Source organism: Rousettus aegyptiacus, unplaced genomic scaffold (genome assembly GCF_014176215.1).
Source record: "Rousettus aegyptiacus isolate mRouAeg1 unplaced genomic scaffold, mRouAeg1.p scaffold_m13_p_17, whole genome shotgun sequence".
Classification (NCBI taxonomy): domain Eukaryota; kingdom Metazoa; phylum Chordata; class Mammalia; order Chiroptera; family Pteropodidae; genus Rousettus; species Rousettus aegyptiacus.
The window spans coordinates 35,132,452-35,157,411 of record NW_023416292.1 but is presented as its reverse complement, the minus strand read 5'-3'; the positions used below and the strand labels follow the sequence as shown (position 1 = coordinate 35,157,411).

The 24,960-nt window shown below is 54.6% G+C and overlaps 2 protein-coding genes and 1 long non-coding RNA gene across 3 annotated transcripts; all 3 read right to left on the bottom strand.

The window, feature by feature from the left end:
- Positions 1–1,459: 1,459 nt before the first annotated feature.
- GSTM3 (glutathione S-transferase mu 3) lies at positions 1,460–4,906 on the bottom strand. Its single transcript, XM_036235100.1, has 8 exons — positions 4,802–4,906; positions 4,380–4,455; positions 3,925–3,989; positions 3,162–3,243; positions 2,968–3,068; positions 2,530–2,625; positions 2,325–2,435; positions 1,460–2,056 (listed from the first exon to the last, which is right to left on the bottom strand). The coding sequence occupies exons 1-8, from the start codon at positions 4,850–4,852 to the stop codon at positions 1,958–1,960; spliced, it is 681 nt and encodes a 226-aa protein (XP_036090993.1). The 5' UTR covers positions 4,853–4,906; the 3' UTR covers positions 1,460–1,957.
- A 1,355-nt stretch (positions 4,907–6,261) lies between these two features.
- On the bottom strand, positions 6,262–7,826 carry LOC118612916. Its single transcript, XR_004955265.1, has 3 exons — positions 7,625–7,826; positions 6,998–7,130; positions 6,262–6,726 (listed from the first exon to the last, which is right to left on the bottom strand). It is a non-coding gene; the product is annotated as an uncharacterized LOC118612916 (long non-coding RNA).
- Positions 7,827–7,847: 21 nt separating this feature from the next.
- EPS8L3 (EPS8 like 3) lies at positions 7,848–18,495 on the bottom strand. The gene is made up of 16 exons (XM_016155667.2): positions 18,134–18,495; positions 16,013–16,078; positions 15,796–15,860; positions 14,099–14,257; positions 13,763–13,912; positions 13,591–13,646; positions 13,089–13,228; positions 12,895–13,010; positions 12,565–12,679; positions 12,415–12,476; positions 12,100–12,174; positions 11,614–11,762; positions 9,290–9,371; positions 9,016–9,050; positions 8,334–8,427; positions 7,848–8,112 (listed from the first exon to the last, which is right to left on the bottom strand). Exons 2-16 carry the CDS (start codon positions 16,041–16,043, stop codon positions 7,897–7,899), a joined length of 1,545 nt encoding a protein of 514 aa, XP_016011153.2. The 5' UTR covers positions 16,044–16,078; positions 18,134–18,495; the 3' UTR covers positions 7,848–7,896.
- Positions 18,496–24,960: the final 6,465 nt, after the last annotated feature.

The window sequence follows — 24,960 nt, the reverse complement described above, 5'->3', positions numbered from 1 at the left end:
TTCATCCCCAGACAAGTCTTTCTCAGGATTCTTTTCTCAGAAGACTGCAGGCCCGACTTCATGTTTCCTTGCCTTCTTCCCTGTGGTCTAAAATGGTCCCCCATAATCCCACCTTCTGGTCCTCACACCGAGTGTGGGCAGAACGAGTGGTTTGCTTCTAATGGAATACACCAAAGGCGATGGGATGTCATTGTCATTCCATTCCATTCCATTCCATTCCATTCCATTCCATTCCATTCCATAGGACTGTAGTGTCCCTCTTTCCAAGAAACTCCCCCTTATAGCTTTTGATGAAGCAAAAGGCCCCCTTTGCAGGGAACCAAGGGCGGCCTCCAGCTGACAGTCAGCCAGAACCTGAAGCTCTCAGTTCAACAGGTCATAAGAACTTGAATTCCACCAACGATCATGTGGACTCAGCAGCAGAGCCTTCTCTAGCTGGGTCTTGAGATGAGAGACTGTAGCCTTGGCTGACACACTGGCCACAGCTGTCAGATGAGACCCTGAAGCAGCGGATCCTGGACAGCTGTGCCCCGACTCCTAACATAAGAAACTGAGACAATGTGTGTGGGTTTAGGCTGCTAAGTTGGTGGTAATATTGTTATACAGCAATAAACAATATATTCTCTAATTTCTGGTCATATCCTCTATCTAGTTTCAGAGGCGTCTTCAACATCTCTGCCTCCCCTAAATCCACGAGGTCTTTCCTTAGGCCACACACTTCAGTGTGAAATTCATGTCAGCAGTTACGGATGGCAGAGCAACTCCTAACTTTACACCTCTTCTGGCCAAAGGCTTCCCATACTCAAAATATTTGCATGGATAGCTAACGACTACTAGTGGGGGCAAAGGGGACAGTTGAACTATCTGCTTAATATCTATGTCTATAGTAATCCCTCCTGGGGCAGCGCTCCTGACATGATTGGCTCCCCTGGCCACTCTGGCCCTCTGCCCCTCCCTCCTTCAAGAGGTCTTTGGGTCCTGACCCTCAGGTCACCATCTTAGGCTGGAAACTACTCAAAGACTTCGCTCTGCAAATGGCAAGTGGTGCCAATTCAATCCTCACAGGAGTCAGTTTCCCTTATGTTTGCTTTTCTTTCAACTTGCTTCTATTACACACTAAGACATGAATAAATTTCCCCCAGTTAAAACACGTAAATCCTTATCTTATATCTAAGGTCTCCTTTAACTTTACATTGATCTTTATATTGATCCCTTTTAACTCACTTATCATTTAATTTTACTTATTTGTGCGTTATCATAGAAAATTTTAAAAATTTGAGACTGTTCAGTTAGCAAATCTTTCCTTTTATGGCTTTTTCTTTTCTCATTGACACTTTTCCTACCCTATAATCACATACTTTCTTACATTTTCATTAATACTTCTCCAGCTCTGTATTTAGCATCGGATCTTAAATTCTAGATAGATTGTAGTGCATGCTGTGACATAGGGTTCTATTACTTTTAATTGGTAAGTAATTGTCCCAATCCCATTTATTGGTTAGCCCACCAGTTTGAAATACTGTCTTTATCACACTAAATTCTTATAGAAAAGGGTCTGGTTCTGAACTCAGGTTCTGGTAAGCCCACGCAGTCCCACACAGTTTTACTTGGTGTCTTCACCAGGTCTTCGCAGGGGCTCCAGTCCCATTTAACACATCTGTTCTCTCCAACTGTGCAATCTCACCTTCATTTCTAGTACTTTCTCTCAAGACTTGAGTAAGACCCTCTAGCCACTGAACATGCTTGGAGGATACAGCATGTCAATGTTGCGGGGACTGAATTTACAACTTGGTAATTTTCCATATAGCCTTGTTCTCCCTCAGCTTTTACTCCCAAGTGAAATACAGCTGGACACCAGTAGTGTAAGTGCTGTTTATTGAAAAGAGCGGAGAAGACAGAATACAGGCCCCACAGAGACAGGATGGAATAGAACAAGCAGCGGAAGCTGGTCTCCTGCTCAGCATGTTATCTTTTGGCCCCAATAAGCCATCCTGTTCATGATGGGCATTTTGAAGTAACGGTCAGATTGCATGTAGGCGGCGATTTTCTCCAAAGCCTGAAACAAAAGCACACAAAACCTTGTAAAGATTCTGACACAGCCCGACAGACCCACTCCAAAACAGCGAGATTCATATACTGCCTGCTCCTCGCTACCCCTTTTCTTGTAAACAGTGCATTCAGGGTGTATAAGCCAGGCCCTTCTCAAGACTTAAAGGTCTGGAGGTGTCCAACCATTGATCCCTTTAGGCGAAAGCTGGTATTAGGCAGGAATCTACCACAATGGGGAGCCTGTTTCTGTAAGAGAAAGGTCTAGAGAGCATTACCTCAAAACGACACATGAAAGCCTTCAGATTTGGAAATTCCTCCAGGCACTTGGGCTCAAAAATGCGGTTCTGATCTAAGATTTCATAGATGTGAAAATCCACAAAGGTGAGCTAGAAGGACAATGAGATGGTCAGGTCTGGGGAGCTCATGAGCACCTACAGAGACAGAAAGGTGTCCTTCTCCCTTTCCTTCCTTCCTACCTACCTTTTCTCCTGCAAACCATGAGAATTTCCCCAGGAACAAGGAGAATTGTTTCAGTTGTACAGGTAGCTGTTCCAAGTACTGAGGCTTCAATTTTTCCTGGGAAAGAGAAAAAGAGTGACAACAGCTGTCACCATCTTCATAGCTAATCAGGTCATGGGCCAATGATGGACACTCAGTGATAGACACTTTCTCCAGGTATCTTCCCCTCACTGCCTTCAGGTAGGGGCAGCAGGATGGAAAGGAGGGGTTTTGGAAAGAAGAGGGGCCAACACCAGAGCTATATGACAGACGACATCCCCCCACATCCCAAAACTAAGAGTTCTGTTTCCTATCCTGACGGACCGGGCTGGCGGGAAGGCAGCAGAACAGAATGGAGAATTAACCCTTGTGTTGCTATATGCTCCTTTCCCTTGACATCTGTTTGCTAGGGAAGCTCACATAGTCAGAGCTGTAGGAGAGTTGTATCAGCTGCAAGTGTAAGTCCTTTATTTGGTTCTCCACAATGTCCACTCGAATCTTTTCTTCTTCAGTATCACCGCCTACAGGCCAAACAATAAGAAAGCGCCCTTAGCATTATCCATTCCCAGGTGAACTGCCAGCCTGGTCTCCCTCAGCAGCCCTACCCCACTCACACATATTGTGCTTGCGAGCGATGTAGCGCATGATGGCATTGCTCTGGGTGATCTTATTCTTACCATCCATGAGGTATGGCAGCTGGAAGGAAAAGGACAGGCCAAATGAAACACCTGACTCTTTCTTGCCTCCCTACCTCTCACTCTTGGGGACGGTGAGACTTGCAAGGAAGTGAACAGCAAAGAGAAAATGCTGTGTTAGGAGGAGGAAGAAAATAAGTTGAAGGTAGCAATCGGGTCCCCACCTGCATCTACGCAGGGGTTCTTAACCTGTGTGTGTATGTATGTGCATGCCACGGGCCCTTTCTCAAATAAAGCAAATTATGTATATTTACACGATTTATAAAACCATTAAGAAACAAGATTTTAAGAGTAATTTGTGCCTGTTAATGAGTTAAATGACAAGCAGTGTAATAACTATCGCCCTATCAAAGTATGATAGGTGTAAATACTTATTTACAATATCTGCAACACATGTAATGTGAAAATACCTGATTTCTACTAGTGACAAAGTCACAGACATGGCTCATAACCAGTGTCACTTATTGTCTATATTCACAATAGAAGGAGCTGTTAACTTTGAGTTAGTGGTTATAAAAATATAATTTTTTTCCCCTGCATTCAATTCAAGGACCCCTGAATTATATTTATTCTATCCATGTTTAAAGATCCTATTCTAGATCCCCCTGGACCAGAGAGGAAAGAAGCCGGGACACACTTGATGGTCTTCCCTTCTGCCCCCTCTTCTCCTAAAGCCACCTACGTTAGGGAAATCCAGGTCCAGCTTGAATTTCACGTCCAGCCATTGGCTTATATCATAGTCGGGAGCTGTAAGAGAGAGAAGAAAGTGGGACTCGACCTCCTTAATTGTCCACTGAGGACAGTGGGAAGATGTAAAGAAACGATCTAGTCCCCAAACCTGGCATTCCCAGCCCTCCCCCCCCCCCCCACCAAAAGCCTGACCATTTTAATCTCTGGGGCCTATTTGATTTAAGCGTTAAGATGGGGCTGGGCTATATGGCACAGAGAGAATCCCAGCTTCAAATAAAGGATGTGTCTTTCCCAATACAGGACACAGCGGAGTTTTCCCGGGTGACTGGGACACTAGTCCCACTCAACTTCGGAGTGATGCCACCCTCGGGGCATCAGAAGACAGGGACTGTTGGAACGCCACCTTGCCTGCGCGCGGCCGTGCGCTGGCACCCAGAGCGGCCTTACCTTCCCCACACGTGTACCGCTTCTCCTCGTAGGAAGTGCCGGTGAACTCCAGGAGCAAGCGGATGGCATGCGCCAGCTGGGAGAGACGGCCCCGGGTCAGCGCCTGCTCCGCTCCCACCCGCCCCGACCCCGCCGCGCGCCCAGGACCCCTCGCCTGGGGCTGCGGAAACCCTGCGTCCTCTCGAACCGGTCGTTAAACGCCCCGCCCCCGAGGCTGGCCGCGGCGGCTGGCGGTCCTCGGCCCCTCTCCGCGGGTTCCGGGGTCCCGGCGGGGCGGGCAGGGCTCGGCCTCCGCGGCCGGGAACTCGGGGGGGGAGACGCGGCTCCGAGGACGACCCCTTCTCTGCAAGACCGCTGACCCCGAGGCTCCGGCCGCCTCCACGTCGTCTGAGCCCGCGGCGCGGCGTGGAGACGGCACTCACCCCGCGAATATCCCAGTAACCGAGAACCATAGCCGACTTGGACGACGACATGACGACAACCCTTCCGCGCCTGTGGGACCTGGATGCGGTGCGTGCGAACGCGGCTTTATACCTGACCTAAGTGGGCGGGGCCAACGGGAGCCCCGGTTCGGCTCCGCCCCCACTGTCCTTGTCCCCTCCCTCCGCGTGTCCCGGGGTCCGCGCGCAGGCCTGACTTCCGCCGCCCCCGGGGTTCAGAGGCGGGCAACCCCGAGGCTAGACCCGGGAAGGGCTCGGTGTGTGCGTTGGGGGAGCCCGGGGCTGGAGCTTCGTGCTCCCCAAGGGGGGAGCCGCTCTCCAGGCTCTCCAGCCCGTGGTGCCGGTCCGCGAGGCCCAGGCAGTGAGGGCTCTGGTTATGCCAGGGGAGTGAGGTTCGTGCTAGGGATACTTATCTAGTGGGGTGGCGGTGGGAGAAAGTGGGCAAGCGCCGAGAGTCACACCGTGACTCTGGCCACCACGGAATCGCTGTCCTTGGTTTGCATGTTGAGGGCGGGTGGGTGGGAACGGAGTCCAGAGCTCCTCAGAAGGTTTCTGGCCTGGGGCCTCCACAGCATGGCCACGCAGAACCCTGAGCCATTTCTACTCGCTAGCCCGGATGTGGAAATCACATTTCCACCTTAGTCTGGATGAAGCGAGGGTGGGACTTTTAAAAAGGACATTTCACTAAAAAAGAAGAAAGGAAGAAAATGCAAATGAACAGGAACAGATAAATTAATAATGCCTGGATCTCTCCTCTCGAGATAACAAAAGGCCAGTCACAAGTTAACTGGAGGAATGAGACTAACATTTACTGAGTGCCTGTGATATGCCGGGCAATAGTTTAGGTATGTCATATATTTTAGCTTTTTTTTTTTTTTTCTTCCAATTTAAGCTTCACAACTTTGTGAAGTAAGCTTTATGCCCATTTTATAGAACAAGATAAGTGAGGCCCGGAGAGGCCGGGTGATTGCCTTTCTAAGCTCAAGTTCTCACCAGCGACCTGGGATTCGACCGTAGGTCTGTCTAATAGCACAACTTACACTACTAGTTCCACTGCACGTTGACATCCAGAGAGCCCTTCACTTCACTTCCATTTTTGCTGGGAAATCTGGGGAGCACGGGAATAAGACACTTTTTTTCCCCCGCCCCTGGTCCTTGGTCTATTACAAGAGCAAGTTGCCCGGAACACCCGTTAAGCTCATTAGTGTTTCTTTAGCTTACCAGCCAGTGTGACTGATCAAAATCTACCACCATCGGCCCTGAGACTCTTTGCTCCTGTGAAGTGTAGTGCCCCTGGCTCTGATGGATGCCTCAGAATATACTGGGAGAAATATACACAGAAGGATAAAGATGATGAGCACAGACTAATTTGGGAGTTTGTTTAGAAAGAGAGTAAGCAGAGCTTGGGCCATAATTCTCAAATTCGGACTCTCCATTCCAAGTTGCAGTGGGAAATCCCATTCACATCTAATCTGGTCCTGTGATGGATGTAGGGCTGTTGCTGTTTTATTCCCAGTGTCCCAGCTCTTTCTGCCTCCCTGCCTTTGGTCCCCACCAGGCCCAGAAGAAACTCAAGGGAGGGACATGAAAAGCTTGAAGATGCTTTTATTGGGAAGGAGAGGGACTCAACAGAGTCCTGACAAATCTAGGCATATGTGCTACAGGTTAGAAGAGAGACAATAAATAGATGGTCGCTGGAGAGGGCGCCTAACACAGTTAGAGGGGACACCGTTTGCCCCAACCTCCGGGCTTGCTCATTCTCTTTGCTGTGTGAGGTTGGTGTGGGGTTCGCTGCAAACTGGGGACCTGAAAGAGGAATTCTCAGGGCTCTAAAGAGTACCAGATCCTCCATCTTGCTTATGAGAAGGCCTTGGTCTTGATGTATGAGTTGGCGCCTAAGGGCTCATCTGAGGAAAGAAAAGGATTGAGATGAGGCTGGAGCCAGGGAACCCCTCACCCCCGACCTTGGAGCTCATGCCGACACTCAGCTTGGAGCCTCCAGGCATGCCTGAGCACACGAAGTCAATCCCCTGGGGGAAGAGCCTGTGGCCAGTACTGCCGCACTCAGTTCCACCCCAGGCGTGGGCCTGCTCGCTTGTCTGTCTACCTGGCACTCTGACTGTCACCCAGGGACTAGCCCACGTTTCCACCGGGGGTTAGGGACGCAGGTGTCCTCACCCCCAGCATCCTTCTGACGGTCTTCAGCCGTGCCAAGACCTGTGGGGCCTCCCGTGGACACAGCATCTGTATCTCCCCAGGTCTCATGTGAAGCAGCTGGTTCCCCATCAGGGACCCGAGGGTCTTCACGGTCCTGGGAGCAAAGACAGAGAAGCTGTCAGTGGTGAGGCAGAAGGACCTGGGCCTGAGGAATTGCGTAGAGGAGGGGCTGTTTGGGCTGGAGGCTGGGGTTATAGGAGAACTCGTGGAATACGGTATCTGGAGGCGAAAGAGGTGAGACATACATTTTGGATTAGTCCAATTTCAGAACTCCTGGGTTTGAAAGAAAAAGTTTCCTGGAAGAGAATCTCGTGGTGGGGAGGGGTGGCTGGCAGCTGAGGTGGCACCTGAGTCCCCCTGATGCTGCCGCCTTCCCCATGGTAGCGGTTCCCCACTTAGTGCTCTCACAGAGGCGCAGAAGCACCCCCCTTCCGCTCTCTTTAACTCAGCAGAGGCAGCACCTGAGGCCCCGCTGTGTGTGGTGAAGGTCAGGATGTACGTTCTGGGGCTCTGGGTTTCCTTGATTATTGTGCAGACCCTTTACAGAGGTTTGTTGCCTCAACGCACGCCATGAGGCTAGGCACTCACATAGTGGAGAAGTTCTCTGCCTGCAGCCAGGCTGTGACCTCCTCAGGCCTTGAGCTAAGTCGAAGCATTGGAGCCTAGAATTGGGGGAATTGGGGGTCAGAGCCCGTCTCGTGCCAGAGCCACCCACACCTGCATCATGTAGGTCCCTTCTCTAGGCTGCCATCAAATCACTTATCTCACTCCACGGTTTGCTTGTTTGGCAGGGACCAGGCTTGTTCTCCGCTCCAGCCCGGGGCTACACTTGGCACATACTAAACATATGATAATACTGATTAAACTGAACCAGGACTACCTCTTGAACATGTCCTTGAATGCTCCCTGCCCCCACCCAAGACAGGCCTTAGAGCTTCTGGGTAGTCTAGGCTGGGTGGTACCCGAGAGTGCTCCTCGCCCCACGCCTGTAGGGGCGCCAGGATGTTGCTGGGAATGTAGCCGCTCTGTCCTGTCTCATTCTTCACCAGCCACCATCTCTTGCTCTTGTCCAGGACCTGCCGAGAGTCACGAGCTCAGTTACTGACCTCAGTTACCGGAGCCTCTGTCCAGCCAACCTCCGCTCCCCCACAAAGCTTTCTCCCTCTCGGCCCTCCCCCGCTTTCCTTCCCCCTCTCTAGGCCACCCACCTCAGCAGCCCCACACCCGCATCACCCACTCCAGCCCGCCTGGAGTTCCCGCCGCCACCTTCTTTTCGAGGCTCCAGCCCGTGCCTCACCTCGAGCACCTCTCCCTGGGTCACCGTCAGTTCCTGGGAGTTCCTAGCTTCAAACTCATATAGGACTTGCATTCTCAGGGCTGGCTCGACAGGTCTGGGGCGGAAGGGCACAAGGTTGGGGTCCCCTGGCTGAGGGCCATGGTCGTGTGTCCCCTCTTGAGCCCAATGTGATGTGTTCCCTGACCTAGCACTTCCCTGCTCCTTTCTCACCCCAGAGAGAGAGCCAGGATGGCTGGAGAATGGGTCTCAGCCCCAGAACCCTATATATCTCCTGCCTGGAGTCTGGGGGTGACTTTTGGGTTTCCACAGAGTTTAATGGCAGGCCAGTGTTAGGAGGGGCTTGAGATGGGGGTCTCTGCAGGCAGGAGGAGTCTGAAATGTGGCTGATTGCTGAAGACTCTTCCTGCAGTGGACTTGTCTATATCTGAGCTCTTCTCTGAGCACTTCACACCTGAGCTCAGGGAAATCAGAGGCATGTACAGGTAGTATTATTACGAGAAGGGGTTGGAACCTGGGAAGGTAAAAACCTGCTTTTTCACCCAAGGTAGGGAGGGATGTGCTTGTACATATACGTGCCTGGCTAAGGAATCACTGTGAGGGTCTCTGAGATGTAGCATCCATGGGACCACCCCCACCCCGCCCTCCCCACAGCCACACAGTCCCGACTGAGCCCGGGGCTTACTGGAGGGGAGGAGAGTCCTGGTATCTTGAGGGAGCCTGTGGGGGCAGAGCAAGGAGTCAGCCAGCATGGAGGTGGGGAGCTGGCATCCGACCACAGACCCGCTCGCGCACAGCTGCCTCCCGTCCCCTCCTCTGCCTGCCCACCACCCAGATACAGGGTCCCACATGAACCCACCTGCCACTCAGCTGCCATGTGACCCTGATTTGGACCAACGAGGCAGAAACTAGCCAGAGACCAGGGCTTTGAGTACGGCTCTGTGCTAAGCTCCCCTTACCTGATCGGAGGGTTCCGGAAGCTGCCAACCATCATAGAACGTGGGCTGGTAGGGCAGAGGTGCCTCGCCTGTCCAGTCAGCCCTGGGGAGAGAATAAAGCTGAGTCCAGCCTGTGCCAGGCTGTGGGATGTGGGGAGAAAAGAGATGACAGAGCCTAGCCTCGGGGTCTTTAGGGTAATGGAGGACATGGCCCACGTGCACAGATGAAAGGCCCCAAGACACCCACAGAGGAGCAAAGAGTTAGTCATGAACAGATCGCAGAGTGTGGGTATCTGCGGCCGACTTCACTTCTGCCGTTGAAGTCCAGATGTCTCAGCTCCACAGGAATATGCAGTAACTGGGGGTTCGAATGAAAGTGGTGGGGGCAGAGGTGAATATTTCCTTTTCTGCTCTGTCACTGAACTTGGGGCACCCTGGATTGTTGCTCCTCTCACAGCGTACTGCACATGACTCTCTCAAATGTCTGTGTTTCTGACGATAATGAACTTGGGAGCTATTATCCCAAGTACAGTTGGCGGGGGCGGTTCATAGGCAACAGCTAAAAGAACATTTCTTCAATGGGAACAAATAAATCATTCTCTCTTCTAAAAATCTTTGTAACTGATTTCTTCTCTTTGCCCTAAAAACGTGCTCGAGTCTTCCCTTGACCCTGTTACTACTCCTTTCAAGCTGTCATCCTGTTACTTTCTCTTTACTCAATTTTTTGAGAATGTGTCTATATGCTCTGCCTACATTTTCTATCTTCTGGTTCTTTTATTATTCCTTTGCCTTCTGGGTTTTACCTCCGCCATTATTCTATCGAAACCAGTTCTTCTAAAGTCCTGCTGACTTCCCAATTGCCAAATCCAATAGCCTCGTGTGGCCTACCCCTTTCTGGATCACAGCATTTAGTGTTATTTATAACTTTGGGTCAATTTGCCTAAAATCAAGTCTCCTAAGTATAATTTGCCTGAAATCCAACTCTTTTGAAGGTTTTTACATCTCTTTAGTCTATTTTCTGTATTCTTTCAGTTCACTCATTCACTAGTTTTTTTTTTTTTTTTTTTTTTTATTGTCGTTGTTATTCTCAGAAATCAGAAAACACTTTAGGATGAATCTGACCTAATTTTGTATTTAAAATAACAAACAGAGACAGAAAGAAGAGAGGTCACCAGGGGCTAGGGAGAGGGAGGAACTGCAGTTTTGTTAGTTGTTGACTGGGGACAGAGTTTCTGTTTGGAATCATGAAAAAGTTCTGGAAATGGATAGTGGTGATGGTTACCCAACCTTGTTAATGTACCTCATGCCGATGAATTATACTCCTAAAATTGTTAAAATGATAAATTCTACCTTATGTTCTTACCTTATATTCACACACACACGCACACATCTTACATTCTACCACAATTGAAGAGATAGATTACACTGAATTATAATTTACGTCTTTAGATGGGTTGGACAACGAATCCTTTAATGGCGGTGAATTGAAAAGAACTGCTCACAAGGCTTGTGTCTGGATTGACTTCTCTTTCTAAAACCCTCTTCTCTCTTGGTTTTTATGCCTCTGCTTTTTTGTTTCTCCTTCTTTAACTCTCAGGAATGTCTCTCTGCCTCCTTAACCCCTTTTTCCCTTCTCCACCTACGTGTAGAAGTTTCCCTTCTTTTCTCCCGGGGTAGAGCAGATTCTGCTTGTTTAGGCGAGTCCAAGGCCGTGCACTGGAGTGCTTGCCTTTAGTTGACTCTGACTATCTTTTCTGTACTGACTGTTCTCAAACACACATTGCCAGGTTGGACCTCTCGTCTCGGGCAGGGCCACCCCGTCTCCGTGGAGCGTTCTACTGACACTGCAGCTCAGCACATCCAAGCTGCTTTCATCCCCCACTCCTCGTGGCTCCCATCGGTTTGGCCTTGTCCTCCAACTGCCTGCCCATCTCATGGCCCCACGGACACGCAATCAGTCTCTCTCAACTCCTCGGTCAGTTGGTTGCCAAGTCTTACTGACGTTACATTTTCAGCATCTTCCATCAGTAATGCTTTAATTCTGGGCTGGAGTGAGACAAAGTTTTCACTTTGTCCTTGACACACATGAGAAAGTATTTTAGTAGAAGGTTGCCAACTCTAGTCTCTTGGGAAAAATTGTTCTCTATTTCTGAGATAATGTCTTTTCTTTAGTGATGGGTTTAAAAAGAAATTTTTCATGTTCAGTCTAGTGAAAAGTTAGGAATTCCATTGTGGAGTCCCCCGACTGATTTTGAGACACTTTTGGTTTGTCATGATGTAGAGCCTGCTGCATCCATTGTCCTGCCCTGCGCCCCCAGTTCAGTTCAAGTCTTGTCTTCACTCACCAGCTGGTGGTCCAGGCCGCGCCCAGCTCCTCCCAGAGGTCACTCTCAGCGGGGCTTAGGCAGGACTGCAACAGGTCAATGGCTTCGGGGGTGAGGAGAGGTGAGATCACTTGGGAAGCCAGCTCAAGCTTAGGGCACTGGCTCAGGATCTAGAGAAGGGACAGAAAGTGTCAGAAACCCTAGGCTCTCACGGGGCCCAACTGGGGTGGGAACAGGCCCAGAGCACTTTGCCATGTCGCCTCAGGCCTGCTGCTTTTCCCAGCTCCCTCAGAGCCCCGGGAGTCCTTGGCTCCTCCCATGGCCCCTCTGGTCTGCTGAGGGGTGTTGTGCGCAGCAGGGATGGTGTCTCAGGGTGGAAGAGGGTGTGTTGGGGGCGTGAGGGGCAGACCCCATGGCATCCCTCTGCCCCCAGCCTGCTGCCCTGGCCTCTGCTCTGTCTACACTTCCGCCTGTACCTCTTCACCATCCTGTCCATCCCCGACTCACCAAGTTCAGAGTTTGGAAGATGAGATGCACGAACTGAGGGGCACTCGTCTCCTCCAGATGGATGGCTAGCTTCCCCTGGGGACACGGGGGGATGCCATCACCACCACCGATCCTGCGCCACCTCCAGCGGGACCCCCAAGGCCCATAATTATTCTGGGCCTTAGTTGGGAGCCTAGCGCTCTCTGAAAGTCCCCAGAACGGGGAGGGGAGGTTCCAGGAGGAGAAGCTAGACACCCCCTAGGATGTTTGTGAGACTGGAGGGGCGGGGAGCAGTTTGCTGAGGGGGGTTTTGGGAACTCGTGGGGAGTAAAATACCAGGAGGTTGAAGCTGTACTTGATCTTCTGGAAGCAGTCAGTGTACTGCTCCTGCGTCACCCCTGCGGGGGAAGGGGAGGCGGCGGCGAGTCGCACATTGTCTCAGGACGCCGCCCCTCATCCCACTCTTCTCTCGTCCTCAGCACTCACCTCCCTTATGCTTTTTTTTCTTCCCCAGTTTCTTCTTATGATTGCTGTTTGCCTCGGCCTCCTTCAGCTGTCCCACGAACACCTCGATGTCCCTTAGGATGTGGTTTAGCACCTCCTGGACCACAAACAGCTGTGGCCTTGAGCGGGCAGTTAAGGCCATCCCAGAACTCCCAACCCCACCCCTGCCCAAGGCTTCCTGTCCCTCCTCAGCCCAGGACCTGTCTTGGCCATGCTGGGACCTGGTCTCCCCAGGGAGAGGGGTTGGGGTGGCGTCCTCCCTTCCACCAGGCTCAGAAAGCCTCCGCAAAAACCCAGACGATCTGCAGTCACCTCATCCCTGGCTGGGTCCTCGGGGGATGGAGGCCGAAATGGAGGAGGCGGAGGGGAGGCACTTGGTTCTCGGGCACTGGAGCGGCGTGGCAGGGTCCTTAGGGATGGTGCTGTATCTGCAATGTAAGGGGACCATGGTCTCTTTGATCTTTGCTCTAAACCTTCTCCCACCTCTCCCCACGCCCCAAACTTACTGTGCTCTGGGGCCATCCAGGGGCGCTGTTCTGGAGGGGGGCCCCTTTCTAGAGGGGGTGCCTGCTCCTTGGGGAATGGCCTTTCCAGAGGAGCCCCCCTCCATCTGTTCTGGTCTTGGTGAAGGGCTCCAAATTGGGGTCTGCAGAGCGCATGGTGGGCTCAGAGCTGCGACAGTGTTCTTGGGACGGAGGCTCTGCCCACGCTTTCCTCCAGGTCTCCGTCTGGAACCTTCCCTGACTCCACCCTGCTTCGTCTGCTTATCTCTGGGCCTTCTCAGGTCCCATATCAGCCTCTGGGGATAGCCTCCAGTGTTCCCTGGGCCAAGCGCCTGCCCCTTCCTCATGTCCATATATGCCCTCCCCAGCTCCAGGCCCAGGTTCATTAGGCTATAGGCTCCTGGGCTCCCCTAGATGTGGGGTCAGGATCTGGTGGGCCAGGGTCTGGCGCACCTGGGCACAAGCTCTGAGGTCCTGCAGGTGGTCTGGGGCAGAGGCTGCCTACCTGTGCTCCAGTTTTTCCTCCAGGGCCTTCTGCAGGCTGGTCTTCAGTTGCTCTGCCTGGAGGAAGCGGCAATTAGACAGACTGTGTGTGTGCGTTTGCGGGGGTGGAGGGAGAGTGGTGCTCATTGGGCTTCAGACGCGCTCTTTCCTCTTCCTCCCCCCTGGCCACTCACCCCCACTTCGTGGCACTGGAAGAGCAGAGTGCTGGTGCCCGGCGGGCTCAGCTCCTGCACGGTGATGGACAGGATGGAGTTGTAGGAGCAAGTGTTGAGTGCCACGTCCATGGCCTGGATGCTGTTCAGGCGGTAAGAGTCCAGTTCCTCCTGAGCCAGGTGGAGAGGGTAGCTGTGAGGTCACTGAGGCTCCTGGGAGCTTCTGACATGGGTCGCCCCAGCCCTCCAGTGGCCTGGGGCTGGGGTATCGTCTCCCTTGGCCCCGTCTTAGGTCTGGGTGTGTTTTTCTATACAGGGAGCGGTAGCTGCTGTTCGGGGCATGGTGGGAGGGCTCACCTTGGTCTCGATGTCCAGTAGCTGGAGCCAGCCATCCCTGACCTGCAGGATCAAGTCCTGGCTCCACACCCGGCCCTGAGCGTCCATCTCCTGTAGCTTCTGCATGGCGTCCTTGGGCTCCCGGAATCTTTGAGTGCCCAGCTTACACGTCATCAGGTGCTGAGGGGAGAGGAGGAGGCCCAGGACTGGGAGCAGGTTTGGAGAGAGGGATCACAGGGTGGGGTAAAGGCAGCAGCGAAGGACACGTGGCCTGGCTTCCCTGTGGGGGAGGTCCCAGGCAGTCCCAATGAAGCAGCCTTCAGGGGCCAGCGCGAGGGCCAGAAGCACCTGGGCCAGGATAGGATTTCCACGGCGGGGTCCAGGGAGCTGCACAGGGGGGTTTAGACTCTGGAGGAAGGACATGGCCTTTTTCAGTCCAGGCCAGCTGAGGCGGCCGGATGGTGGCAGGTGTGGGCTGAATGAGGTCTGAACTCCTCCGGGTGGGATATAACACCCTCACACTCTGTCCCTGGCTTCCTTTGCCGCCTTTGGGAATCCACCATCCTGGGCTGGTCCTCACTGACCTAGCATTCCTGTCTCTGTGCCTTCGCGTATGCCGGCTCCTCTGCCTATGATATCTGTCCTCCTGCTCATCCATCACCTCCCGGTGTCTCGGGAGGAAGACCAAGCCCCGCCTTCTCCCTGAACCTTGCCCAGTGAGGTCTGTAATGACCGCAGCTTCCCCCGCACACTGCTAGTGTGATCCTCTCATTCTCCCTCCTCGAGGAGACCCCTGTCTTTTCCCACCCCTCGCTGTCCCCTCCAGGCCCGCGTTGGGGGTATGCCATCTGCCTCCTGCCCCTGATCCCATCATCCTGCCCTCTGCCCATCTCCCGGCTCCTCTCCAGGCAGACCTGCCCCGTTCGGGGACCTCTGACATCAAGCAAGAGCAAATGCCCGGGCATCCTGGGCAAGCCTCCTCTCGCTCTCGCCTGCCAGGCTTAACTGAAGCCAGTTCCCAACCCTCGCCCCTGCCACACATGAACCCCAACCCCAACCCAGCTGGCTGGGGGAGCCCTACCTCAGCTGCCCCGTGGACCCTCCAGACCCTCGCCGGCGTGCCTCCCTGCTCCTTCACGACAGCCCTAAGTCCGCTGCCGGCCTGGGGCAGTTTCTACCCAGAGGCTTCGGCCTGACCAGGTGTGTGCTCCCCTCACCATAGCCTTCCCGTCTGCAGGCAACTAGATCTCTTGGAGCCAGCGTCCTCCTCCTACACAGGGCCAGAGCCCCTGTGCCAGCCTCCGAGCAGCTCACGCCCACCCGGGTTGCTCGAGCCCAGACCTCCCCACTCCTCCTTTCTCTCGCTACACCGGGTTCTGGACAAAGAGCAGTTCCTTGGGGACTGGTGTGGCAGAGGGCTGGCCGGGAGATAGGTGGGGTGGTTGCAGGTGCCTGCTAACTCATGCCTTCACAACTGGTTCCTGCCAGGGGACAGGAATCCACCAGTTTAATCTCCAGCCCAGTGTCCCTGCCAATGCCCGGTTCTCCTTCCTGGCACTTGGCAGGTGCTCCGTTAAGCTTGTTGGACCCGAGCCCACCCGATCTGGCTGGGTCAGGCTGGTGGCAGAGGCTTGATGGCATGTCTGCTTTTCGGGTGCTGGACACACGGGAAAACTTGGGTTGAATCAGGAAACTGTCTGGATCCCTGGCTTACTCACCTCCACCCTGTGCTGCAGGTGGGTGGGCTCTGAGCTGAGGCTGTTGGAGTACTCCTTCCGGTGCACTGCAGGGGTACAACGGAGGGGATGTAGGGCAGAAGGCGAGACACAGGCAACTGCAGGGGTGGGGGTCACGGAGGGGAGGGAGAGACCGGAGGGTTGGGGTTCAGGGAGCTCGGGGGAGGGACGAGGAGAGGGGACGAGGGAAGGAGCTTACTGTAAATGGCTCTGCCGCTGGGCCGGGACATGGTGTCACTGCCGAGATGACTCCCTAGAACCCAAACTGAACCAAAGGGACGGCAGTCAGGGCTGGGAGAGGAATACGAGGGCAAAGCAGGGCCGGATACGGCTATCGCGGCTCGTGCCTGACCCGGCCCGAGATTTGGACCAGGCTCTTGTCCAGGGCCTCCACGACTAGACTTGCAGCCCCGGCTCCAGGGGCCTTTCTGGAGCCATTTCCAGCCTGCTTTCCACAGAGGAGCCCTTGTCTTGGCTGGGCCTGGAAGGCCCCAGGGCAGGCGCTCGGCCTCCCGATAGTTGGCTAAGAAGGTTCATTCCAATATGACCAGGAATGGGCCCAGGCGAGGACGGTGCCAGAGGGAAGGGCTGTGCCCAGCTCCCGTGGTCAAAGCGTTAGGATCGACAGCCTTTCCTGCCAAAGCAAGCCTCCGCCCAGGCTTGTTTCAAGTCTGCAAATTGAGAGGAGGCCGGTGTTGGTTCGTGGGGACCCGCTCCGGAGAGGTGTGTGTGTGACATGTGCGTGTGTGCAAGTGCACGTGTGCACACGCGTTTCTGATGGGGCTCTGTAGGATTTGTCAGTGATCTGCACTCTCCTAAGTGTCTGACCAAGTCTCCCGTTCCTTTGCCTTTCCATTCGCTGAACCCTCTGCCCAGAGCCCCTCCCATCCAACCCTAAACGCCAACTCAAGGGTCACCTTCTCCTTGAAGCCCTCCTTGAACATCCCACGCCACCCTGCCCAGTGCGCCCTCCTAGTGCCACGCCAAACCTTGTCCATCCTGGTCTGGGCTGTGAGCCTGGTGCCAAAGCCCTGATGAACATTGTGTCATTGAATTTTCATTTCCATCGGCTTATACTTCCTTGGCACTATGTGCCCAGCACTGTTCTACAGACTCTACATTCATCAACTCGTTTAGTCCACAGAACATCCTCCCAAGGTGGCACTGTTATCATCCCATGTACCAGATGAGGATGCTGAGGGCCCGAAGAGGGTAACAGACCTGCGGTCACGAGTGAGTATTTAATAGAGAATGGACCCCGCCCTGGCCGGCTGCCAGCTCCATGCTTCAATTGTTTATGATGGGGCTCTGTAGGATTTGTCACTGGGCTGTGAGCTCCTAAGGACATACTTGTTTTGCCACCACCGTCCCCTGTGCCTTCCTAAAATCAGGGGTGAGTGGGGGAAACCGGACAGAGTGGTCTGGAGGACATTCGCGTCGAAATGGAATGGAGGTAGATGCGGTGCGTGCGTTCGTGTGGGGTGGGCTCATGGGCCCAGGGTATGTGTTATTTGAATGAGGTGTATTTGCGTCACGTACGGGCGTCAGCGTTGTGGGTGCCCGTTCATCTGCGTGGTATGCCCGCGTCATACAGAGACTCTGAAATATCCTGGGCAAAGAGTAAGAGAGCAGCTCACACTCCTATTTACTAGGACTGTTCCGAAGAGAGCAGAGGATCCGATAAGACTCAGTGATAGGGAAATGAGTGGCTAGTAAACCATTGTGAGATGTGGGAGAGGAGCCAGGCCTCTGTTTTCCTTATTTGGAAGGACCCCTTTCCACTCGAGGGTGCGGGGTGCTGGAAGCCTGCTCGTCCTCTCCCCAGACCCTCCCTTCGGCTGCAACACCTCCTGCTTCTACATACGGAGGAGAAAGGAATGAACTCTGCCGTGGGCAGCACTGCTCCCCACTTCCTTCCACACCAGGGTAGTCCCTGCGGTCCCCGCAGCGGCTTTCCTTGCTCAAGATGCGAAACACAGGAGCAGGGAAGGAGGCTGGCCTTGGCCTGCCTTGCCCCTGGGGGTGGGGCGGGGCCATCGCAGTTCGGATTCCCCCACTTACCCCTGAATTTTGGTGCTCGGAGCAGGGAAGGCATGTCTACATCAAGGCCACTGGGAGCAATAGCCCAGAGACACTTCCAGAGTCCTGGTTCCCGGGGCCTGCTCCCCAGCCAGCTGGCACACAGCTGCGTCCCAGGCCCTGCTGGGGGCTGTTCCTCCTGGCTGGAGACCCTGGCCTGGGAAGCCACTGAGCCTCCCCCACCACCCTGGGGTCCCCTACAGCTAGCTGGACCGTGACCTGGCTGAGGGCCAAGCCTTACCTGGCTTCCAGGGAGGCCTGGTGGCTGGTGTCTGCAAGGGGACTGGTGTTTGGGTTGGTGATCTGGTGCTGGTGGTGTCTTCTCTGCTAGTGGCTCCAGGAGAGGCCCTGTAATCAGGCAGGCCCCGGGTGAGCAGGAGGGCCTTATGGCAGCCACACCTGTGCTCTTTGGACTCTGATGGGTGGGGAGGCCTCCTAGGCTACTACCTGCCCAACACTGAAGACTGAGCCTATGGCAGTGCGTGTGCTGACAGGTGTCCCAAGCCTAGCCAGACACCCTTGCTTCCTCCTCTACTTGCCACTTGTTAGGGTGTAGCCCCCCCTCTTCCCTCTGCCTTTTGGATACTTCTTCCGAGGCCCCAGGTCAGCATCAGGCACGTGCACTGGGGCCAGGAGGAGAGGGTACCCGCGGCTGAGGAGAGTCTGGTTTCTGTGGGCAGGGGACAGGGCGCTGGAGGTGGACCCCAGCGTTCGGGGAAGCTGTGAGCTGGCATGAGCGCCTGTGGGTGCGTGTGCTGCACGTGTGAACGCATGACTGTGCGTGTCCAGATGTTGCCTGGGGGCAGGACATGGATCTCGTAAGAACAGATGGGGACCAGGTACTGGGACCACCATGGGCTCATACGGACAGCTGAGATTTCTTTCTGGCAGGGCCCATTTCATTCTGTTCTTTATTTTGTCTCCTCTACCTGGCAGGAGGCCCCCCACCCCGACTCCATTCTTGTTCTTCTACTCTCCCTCCTTCCCTTCCCTACCCCATGCCCTCGAACCTCCAGTTGATGCCTGGTTAGCTTTGGCAAAGATGGGAAATTGAGGCCTGCCTCTGTCCCTCTTCATGAATCTACCCAGTCCTTGTGCTTCATTTTGTTTCAAAACCGAAAACTTTCTTTGTCCCCAGGGTGGGCCAGGCTGTCTGTCCTCTGGGAACTCACAATCTAACAAGGGAGGCAGGGGGTAAAAAAAAAAAGAAACCAAGGGAGCAAGGCAGGAGGGAGGGGAGGAGGGAGATGCCAGCATGGTGGGGGGTCTCGTGGGCAGAGGGTCAGGGCCCCAGTGCGGGTGAAGAGAGTCCTGCGGCCTGAGAGCACAGCCTTGGCTGCCCTGGAGTCACCCCAGGAGATCTCAGCCTGCTCCCCGGCCCCTACCCCAGCCAACACTGCCCAGGACGGCCTGGAGTCCAGAGGCTGGATCCGGGCCAGGGCTGAGAGGCCTGGGGATCAGCTGCCTGCTGGGCCAGCCCCTAGCCTTGCCTCATGGGACCCGCCCTCCTAACCCCTCTGGGTCCAGACGCTTGGTCCTTCAGCTTCATTCAGGGCAGGACAGCCTGTTCCTCCATTTCGCCCTTTGTCTCCCGCAGTCCCAGCCCCAACTTCATCAAGGCCGAAGCCGCATCCCACCCCCAGCCCGGGCTCGGGTGCCCAGCCAAGACTGTGTCCCTGCCTGGCTCAGGCCAGGCCTCATCCTTCCCACAGGCCTCTCCCCGCATCAGCGTGAGCACAGCAGTCAGTCTCACGGAGTCCTGGGGCTGCGGAAGGGCGCAACTCCCTGCGAGACGCACACGAAACCTTGGTGCAGGGGGACAAGGAGCGCCCCTTGGCATTCTGGCATCTTGCCCTTTGCAGAGCCCCTTGGAGTGGGTCTCCTCCTACAGGAACCATGGCAGCCTAGGGCTTCTTCAGTGCCAGGCATTAGGGGGCATTAGGAGTGTTGGAGAGGCCAGGCCACCGACTCCTGGGACTTAGGGGCCATAACTGATGCTTTTGCACAAAGAAAGCTCCAGGTGTCAAAGCAACACTTTGGCAAAGTTATCTTGCCTGGGGCAGCAGGAGCCGGTACTCAGGGGAGAGAGGAAGGAAGTCGGGACTCAGAGGGCATCTCCTTGAATTGTGAATTCATTCATTCATTCATTCACTTGTTCCTTCCTTCATTCCCTCCACAGTTACATAGCCAGGGCTTCCTGCCTGCTAGGCACTATGTTAGATGCTAGAAGACACACTGGAACTCAGCCTGAGTTCAATATCTCCTCCCAAACAACCCAGCCTCTTCTCCCATGTTCTCAGCTTGCTGAAGCTACCAACACCAAGCCAGGTGTCCGAGCACTGGGACCATCTCCAGTTCTTCCTCAGCCCCCACACCCAGCCCATCACCCATCCAGAGTCCCGCCTTCTTAGCAAGTTCCTATAGACCCACTTTCCTCCCACCCTATGGCTCCTGCCTGAGCTCGGATCCTTGACCAGTTGTCTGCCTGCGACCTTGTGGCAGGGGATCCTCCTGGACTGGAAATTCGATCGTTCATACTCTAAAATCCATCACTTATGGATACATTTATTAAAACTTTGAAGATCTTTACAACTTATTTTATAAATTCTTATTAACTCCAGGAAACCCAGAAGTTCCAGAAATTAGATTTCAAAGGATTTAGAAAGAATTCCTTAGAAAAGTTTTCAATATTACATTCCTTGATAACTGGGACTTGGACCACTTTTGGCGTCATTTGGCCCCCGAACCATCACCTTGATAAATCAGCCAGCGGCAGCACATGAAATTGTGAATAGACGAGAGACTTGTATTTACTCTGATCCAAATGTTGCGAATAGAGCCATATTTACTATTGAATGGCATAGAAGCTTCATGAACCGGAGGCTCCTGCCTCGGAGCCTTGCCTTATCTTCCCCCTGCTCCCTGCCCCTTGTACTTTACACTCAGCCCAGAGAATGACTTGCGATTCCTAGACGAGTCATGCCTCAGTCCCTGGATACCTGCTGTTCTCTCTGCCTGGAACGCCCTTCCCTTCCCCGCCCGCCCTTCACGTCTACACGTCTACACGTCTACACGTCAAGGCTGCCTCCTGTGGAAGCCTTCCCAGTGCCCAGGGCTGGGGGGGGGGGGTTCCGGCCCGTGGTCCCCAGACCACTTGTGCACACATCCCTTCATTAAGGCCTGTGTTACACTGAGGGGGTTCTCCCGATCGGACTAGGATCCCCAAGGACCCAGGATAGTTTTCCGCCGTGGTCTAGAGAAGAGAAGGTCTCGTGAAGGGATTTATGTACTGTGGCATTCCAGGCACCAAGGAACATACTCAACTTAGGGGCGTCAGGGAAGAATTCCCAGAGGAGGGAGTGCTGGGGCCAGCTCTTAAAAATCACACGAGTGCACGGCCAAGCGATGAAGTGGGGAGGGGAGGCCAGAGGAAGGGAGTAGCGATCCTGCTGGATGGATGAGTGAAATCGAGTTGCGAGAAGTGTGTGCGTGTGTGTGTGGTGGGGAGGTCCTGGCTAGTGACAAGGGATGTGCGTGTCTTTATCACCTGGTGGTGAGTGGAGTCACTGAATGGTTTTGCACAAAGGTGTGACACGGATGCGGCTGGCCTGCTGCCTCCCAGGAAGGCCCTGACACTTGCTGGTTCTCAGGGCTCAGAGAGAGGCTGCCGAGGAGTGGAGCGGTGGGGGTGGGGGAGTAGGGGAGTGGGCTAGGCTCAAAGCCAAAGAACTCGTCTGGGTCTGGCCCAGGAAGCAGGCCTGGGCCTCTCGGCAGCTCCAGAGCGGGCCCTGGTCAGTGCCGGGGGGGAAGAGAGCTCTGCCTTTGTGAAGGGCACGGGGCTCTGGCGTTTGGTGCTTAGTGCCGGAGGCCTGCTGGTGGCTGAACGGCCTCCGGGGTTGGGCATCTAGGGCCAGTTAGGGGCACCTCGGGCTCATGGGACCAGACGCCAGAGCACGGTCCAGCCGGAGCTCTTCCTGGTGCACCACGTGAGCGAGGCACGGCCTCCACATCAGCCCTGGGGCTGGGGTCTGAGTCGCGGTGGCCACGACCGAGGGCTGACACCGGCCCTGGGCTGACACAGACTCCATCTCTGCTACTGCCATCCTCAGTCCTTGGTACACGGGGCCAAGTTGCTCCTATGAGCCGGGCAGAAGAGTAAACAAGAGGGATGACGTCCCTGCATTTGGAACTTATATTCCAGAGGCAGAAGAAGCAAACGCATATAAAGATAAAGGTAATCGAAGCCCTGGCCAGTGATGGGGAGGAAATCAAGAGGCCGGTATGATGGAGAGCGTGAGAGCGGGAGGGTACTTTGGATCTGAGGAGGGAGCTTGGGGCTGAGGTGGAGGATGGGAAGGAGCCAGTGTGTGCAATGCCCACAGACGCGGAGCCGCCAGACCAAGGTCCTGCCGCTGGGAAGGAAGCCAGGGCGACCAGAGTGGAACGAGCTGGGGGAAGGGGCAGGGCAGAGCGGGATGGGCAGCAGCCACGGCACACAGGCTCTGCGGACCACGGCCAGGAGTCTGAGTTTTATTCCAAGGGCGATTGGAAGACACTGCAGGTTCTCAGCAGAGAAGAGGAAGGATCTGATTTGTGTTTTAGACACATCCTTCTGCTGTGGGGGGGAGGGGGAGAACAGGTTGCAGTGGGCGTGGGGGTAGAGCCAGGGGGACTGAGGAGCAGCTATTGGAGTGATCGAGGACGACACTGGGCCTGGACGATGGGAGGGCAGAGGGACAGAGACTCGCGATGCAGGTGGGAGGCGCTGTGGGCTAGAATCGGGGTACGGGGAGGGGGGACTTCAGGAGGATCTGAGTTTTGGGCCTTCTGCGTCTCACCCCTCATCCAGGGAGGTAGGTGGTCCCAGGGGCCTAGATTCGCCCAGTCCCCCCTTGCCCAGACAGCCCTGGAGGAAAGGCCCTCAGGGATACCTGAAAGCCCTTCACCAGAAGCCTGGACCTTGGACTGTGATTCAGAGCAGGGTAAGCAAGTCCAACTGGAGAGGACCATTGGTCAAACTGGGAAGGGCTTCTGGGGAAGAAGGGGTAGCCCCTGGGAAGGGCACATCCTCAGTGACCTCAAGGGAAGGGCCTGTCTCTGTCGCAGCTGCACGCTAGACAGTGCTCTGGGTCATCCTCCCCAGGCGGTGGCTCTGCAGGGGGTGGGGCTTGCCCAGTGCCTCCGCCATGCACATTTGCTCCTGACTCCTCTTCAAACCACCGCCCCAGACGGCCACGATGCAGCCATTTGAAACTGCGTGTCCAAGGCTGTTCAGCGACGTGGAGCAAAGTTCGCCGTGCAGCACCAGATGGAAAAGCCAGGCTACAAGATGGCAGATCCCGTAGGATCCTAGCTTTGTGGAATAAACAAATAAATAAGTAAATTGAAATTCTATAAATGAAACATAGAAAAAAAAACTAAAACAAAAGTTGTAATCACAGAAATCTAAACAGAAAACATTGTAGTCAGGTAAATCTAAGTACAGAAAATGTTCATGATGTAGTAGTCAGTGAAAGAAGCCTATTTCAAAATGGTGATACTTGATTTTGTTAAAAAAAAAAAAACTGTAATCATGAAAATCTAAAAATAAGAAAAAAGTCACCATGCGACTCGAGGTATTTATACGGCTCCTGTTTTGCTTGCTTCTTTGTGCCCGTCTGTGTTTTCCAACTTTTCCCCAAAGAGCGTGTCACTCTTGTGATCGGTGCCTCTCCGCTCCCACTCCACTCCGTCAGAATAAATGGCAGTCTTTAAAGCAATAAAAGGAAACATAAATGTTCCAGGAAGTTACTCCTCCTGTAGTGCTGGGACTCTGTCCTGCCCAGGGGTGGTTGTTGAAGGCTGAGGTCAGTGGCCTGGGGCTCCACAAGCTGGTGGGAGGTTCAGCTCTCCCCCTTGTGCCCTGTGGCTCCTTGGGGGTCTCAGAGATCCTGGGCTGTGCCCTTGGGAATCTCAGCCTCCACCACGGAGGTCATGCAGGCCTTGGGCCGGGGCCGTGCCTCACCTCGGTTGGCCTTGAGAGGTGCTGGACACGTGGTCCCCGCCTTCCCTGAGCCTTGGGGAGGGTGTGTGAGTGTGTGTGTGTGTGTGTGTGTGTGCGCGCGCGCGTGCGTGCATGCGTGCTAGGGAGCGCAGAGCCAGCCAGGAGTCTAGAAGCCTCTCCTTGGTTTCTTGGTCTGCATACTCTCACCTTACATTGTTTGGCCCACACACAAAGCAAGGTCCTCCTCTGTACCAGCCAGCTGCTGTCGGGCCGTCTAAGTGACCAGATGCTCACCGGCGGTGCAGGCCATGTAGCACTATCCACACCACAGTGTAAGGGCCTCAGACAGAGTCAGACACACTTGGTTTGAACCCTGGCCCTGGCTCTTAGCCGTGTAGCTTTGGAACCTGAGTTGCCGGAGCTTCGGGTTCACCATTTGTCGAAAGGGCTGGTGGTAACCGTGGAGATTACACACGATGACAGGGGTTGCGTGTCTGGAGCCGGCGGGGGGCTCCATTAATATGCTCCCCAAAGTCAGCCTCCCTGTGAGCCTTTCCTGCTGCTCCCTGCTCTCCCTGTGGAGTCACCAGAGCAGACATGGTCCCTCCCAAGCTCCTTTTCCCCATGCAGGCTTTCCCCAGCTCCTTCAGCCACCTCGGGGTGCAGGGTGCCCAGGTAGGTGCCATCTTGGTCTCTCTGGAACAGTTTCTCATACACTGACTCCGTGGGAATCCCTGGGAAGCCTGGCTGAAAACGCCAAGTCCTACACTCCACCCATGGAGGGTCCAGGACAGACTTCCAGATTCCACATCTGCACAGTCTCCCCAGGCGTTCGGATGGGAGCCAGTGCTCCGCCATGCTCCGACTGGCAACGTCTAGCCTTACGTGTGTCGTCCAGAAGTGACCAGTGCTAGGCCAGTGCCTGACCAGAATGGACCTGAGAGGCTGTTGCCTCCCGCTCCGCTCCGTCCCTGGGTATTCCTGTGCCACGGACAGGCAGCGCCCTCCAGCATCCTGCCATGCTCTGCTCTGTAACTGGGCAGCAGCTGGGGCCAGGAGCCCTGGCCCCTGCAGCGCTGACCGTC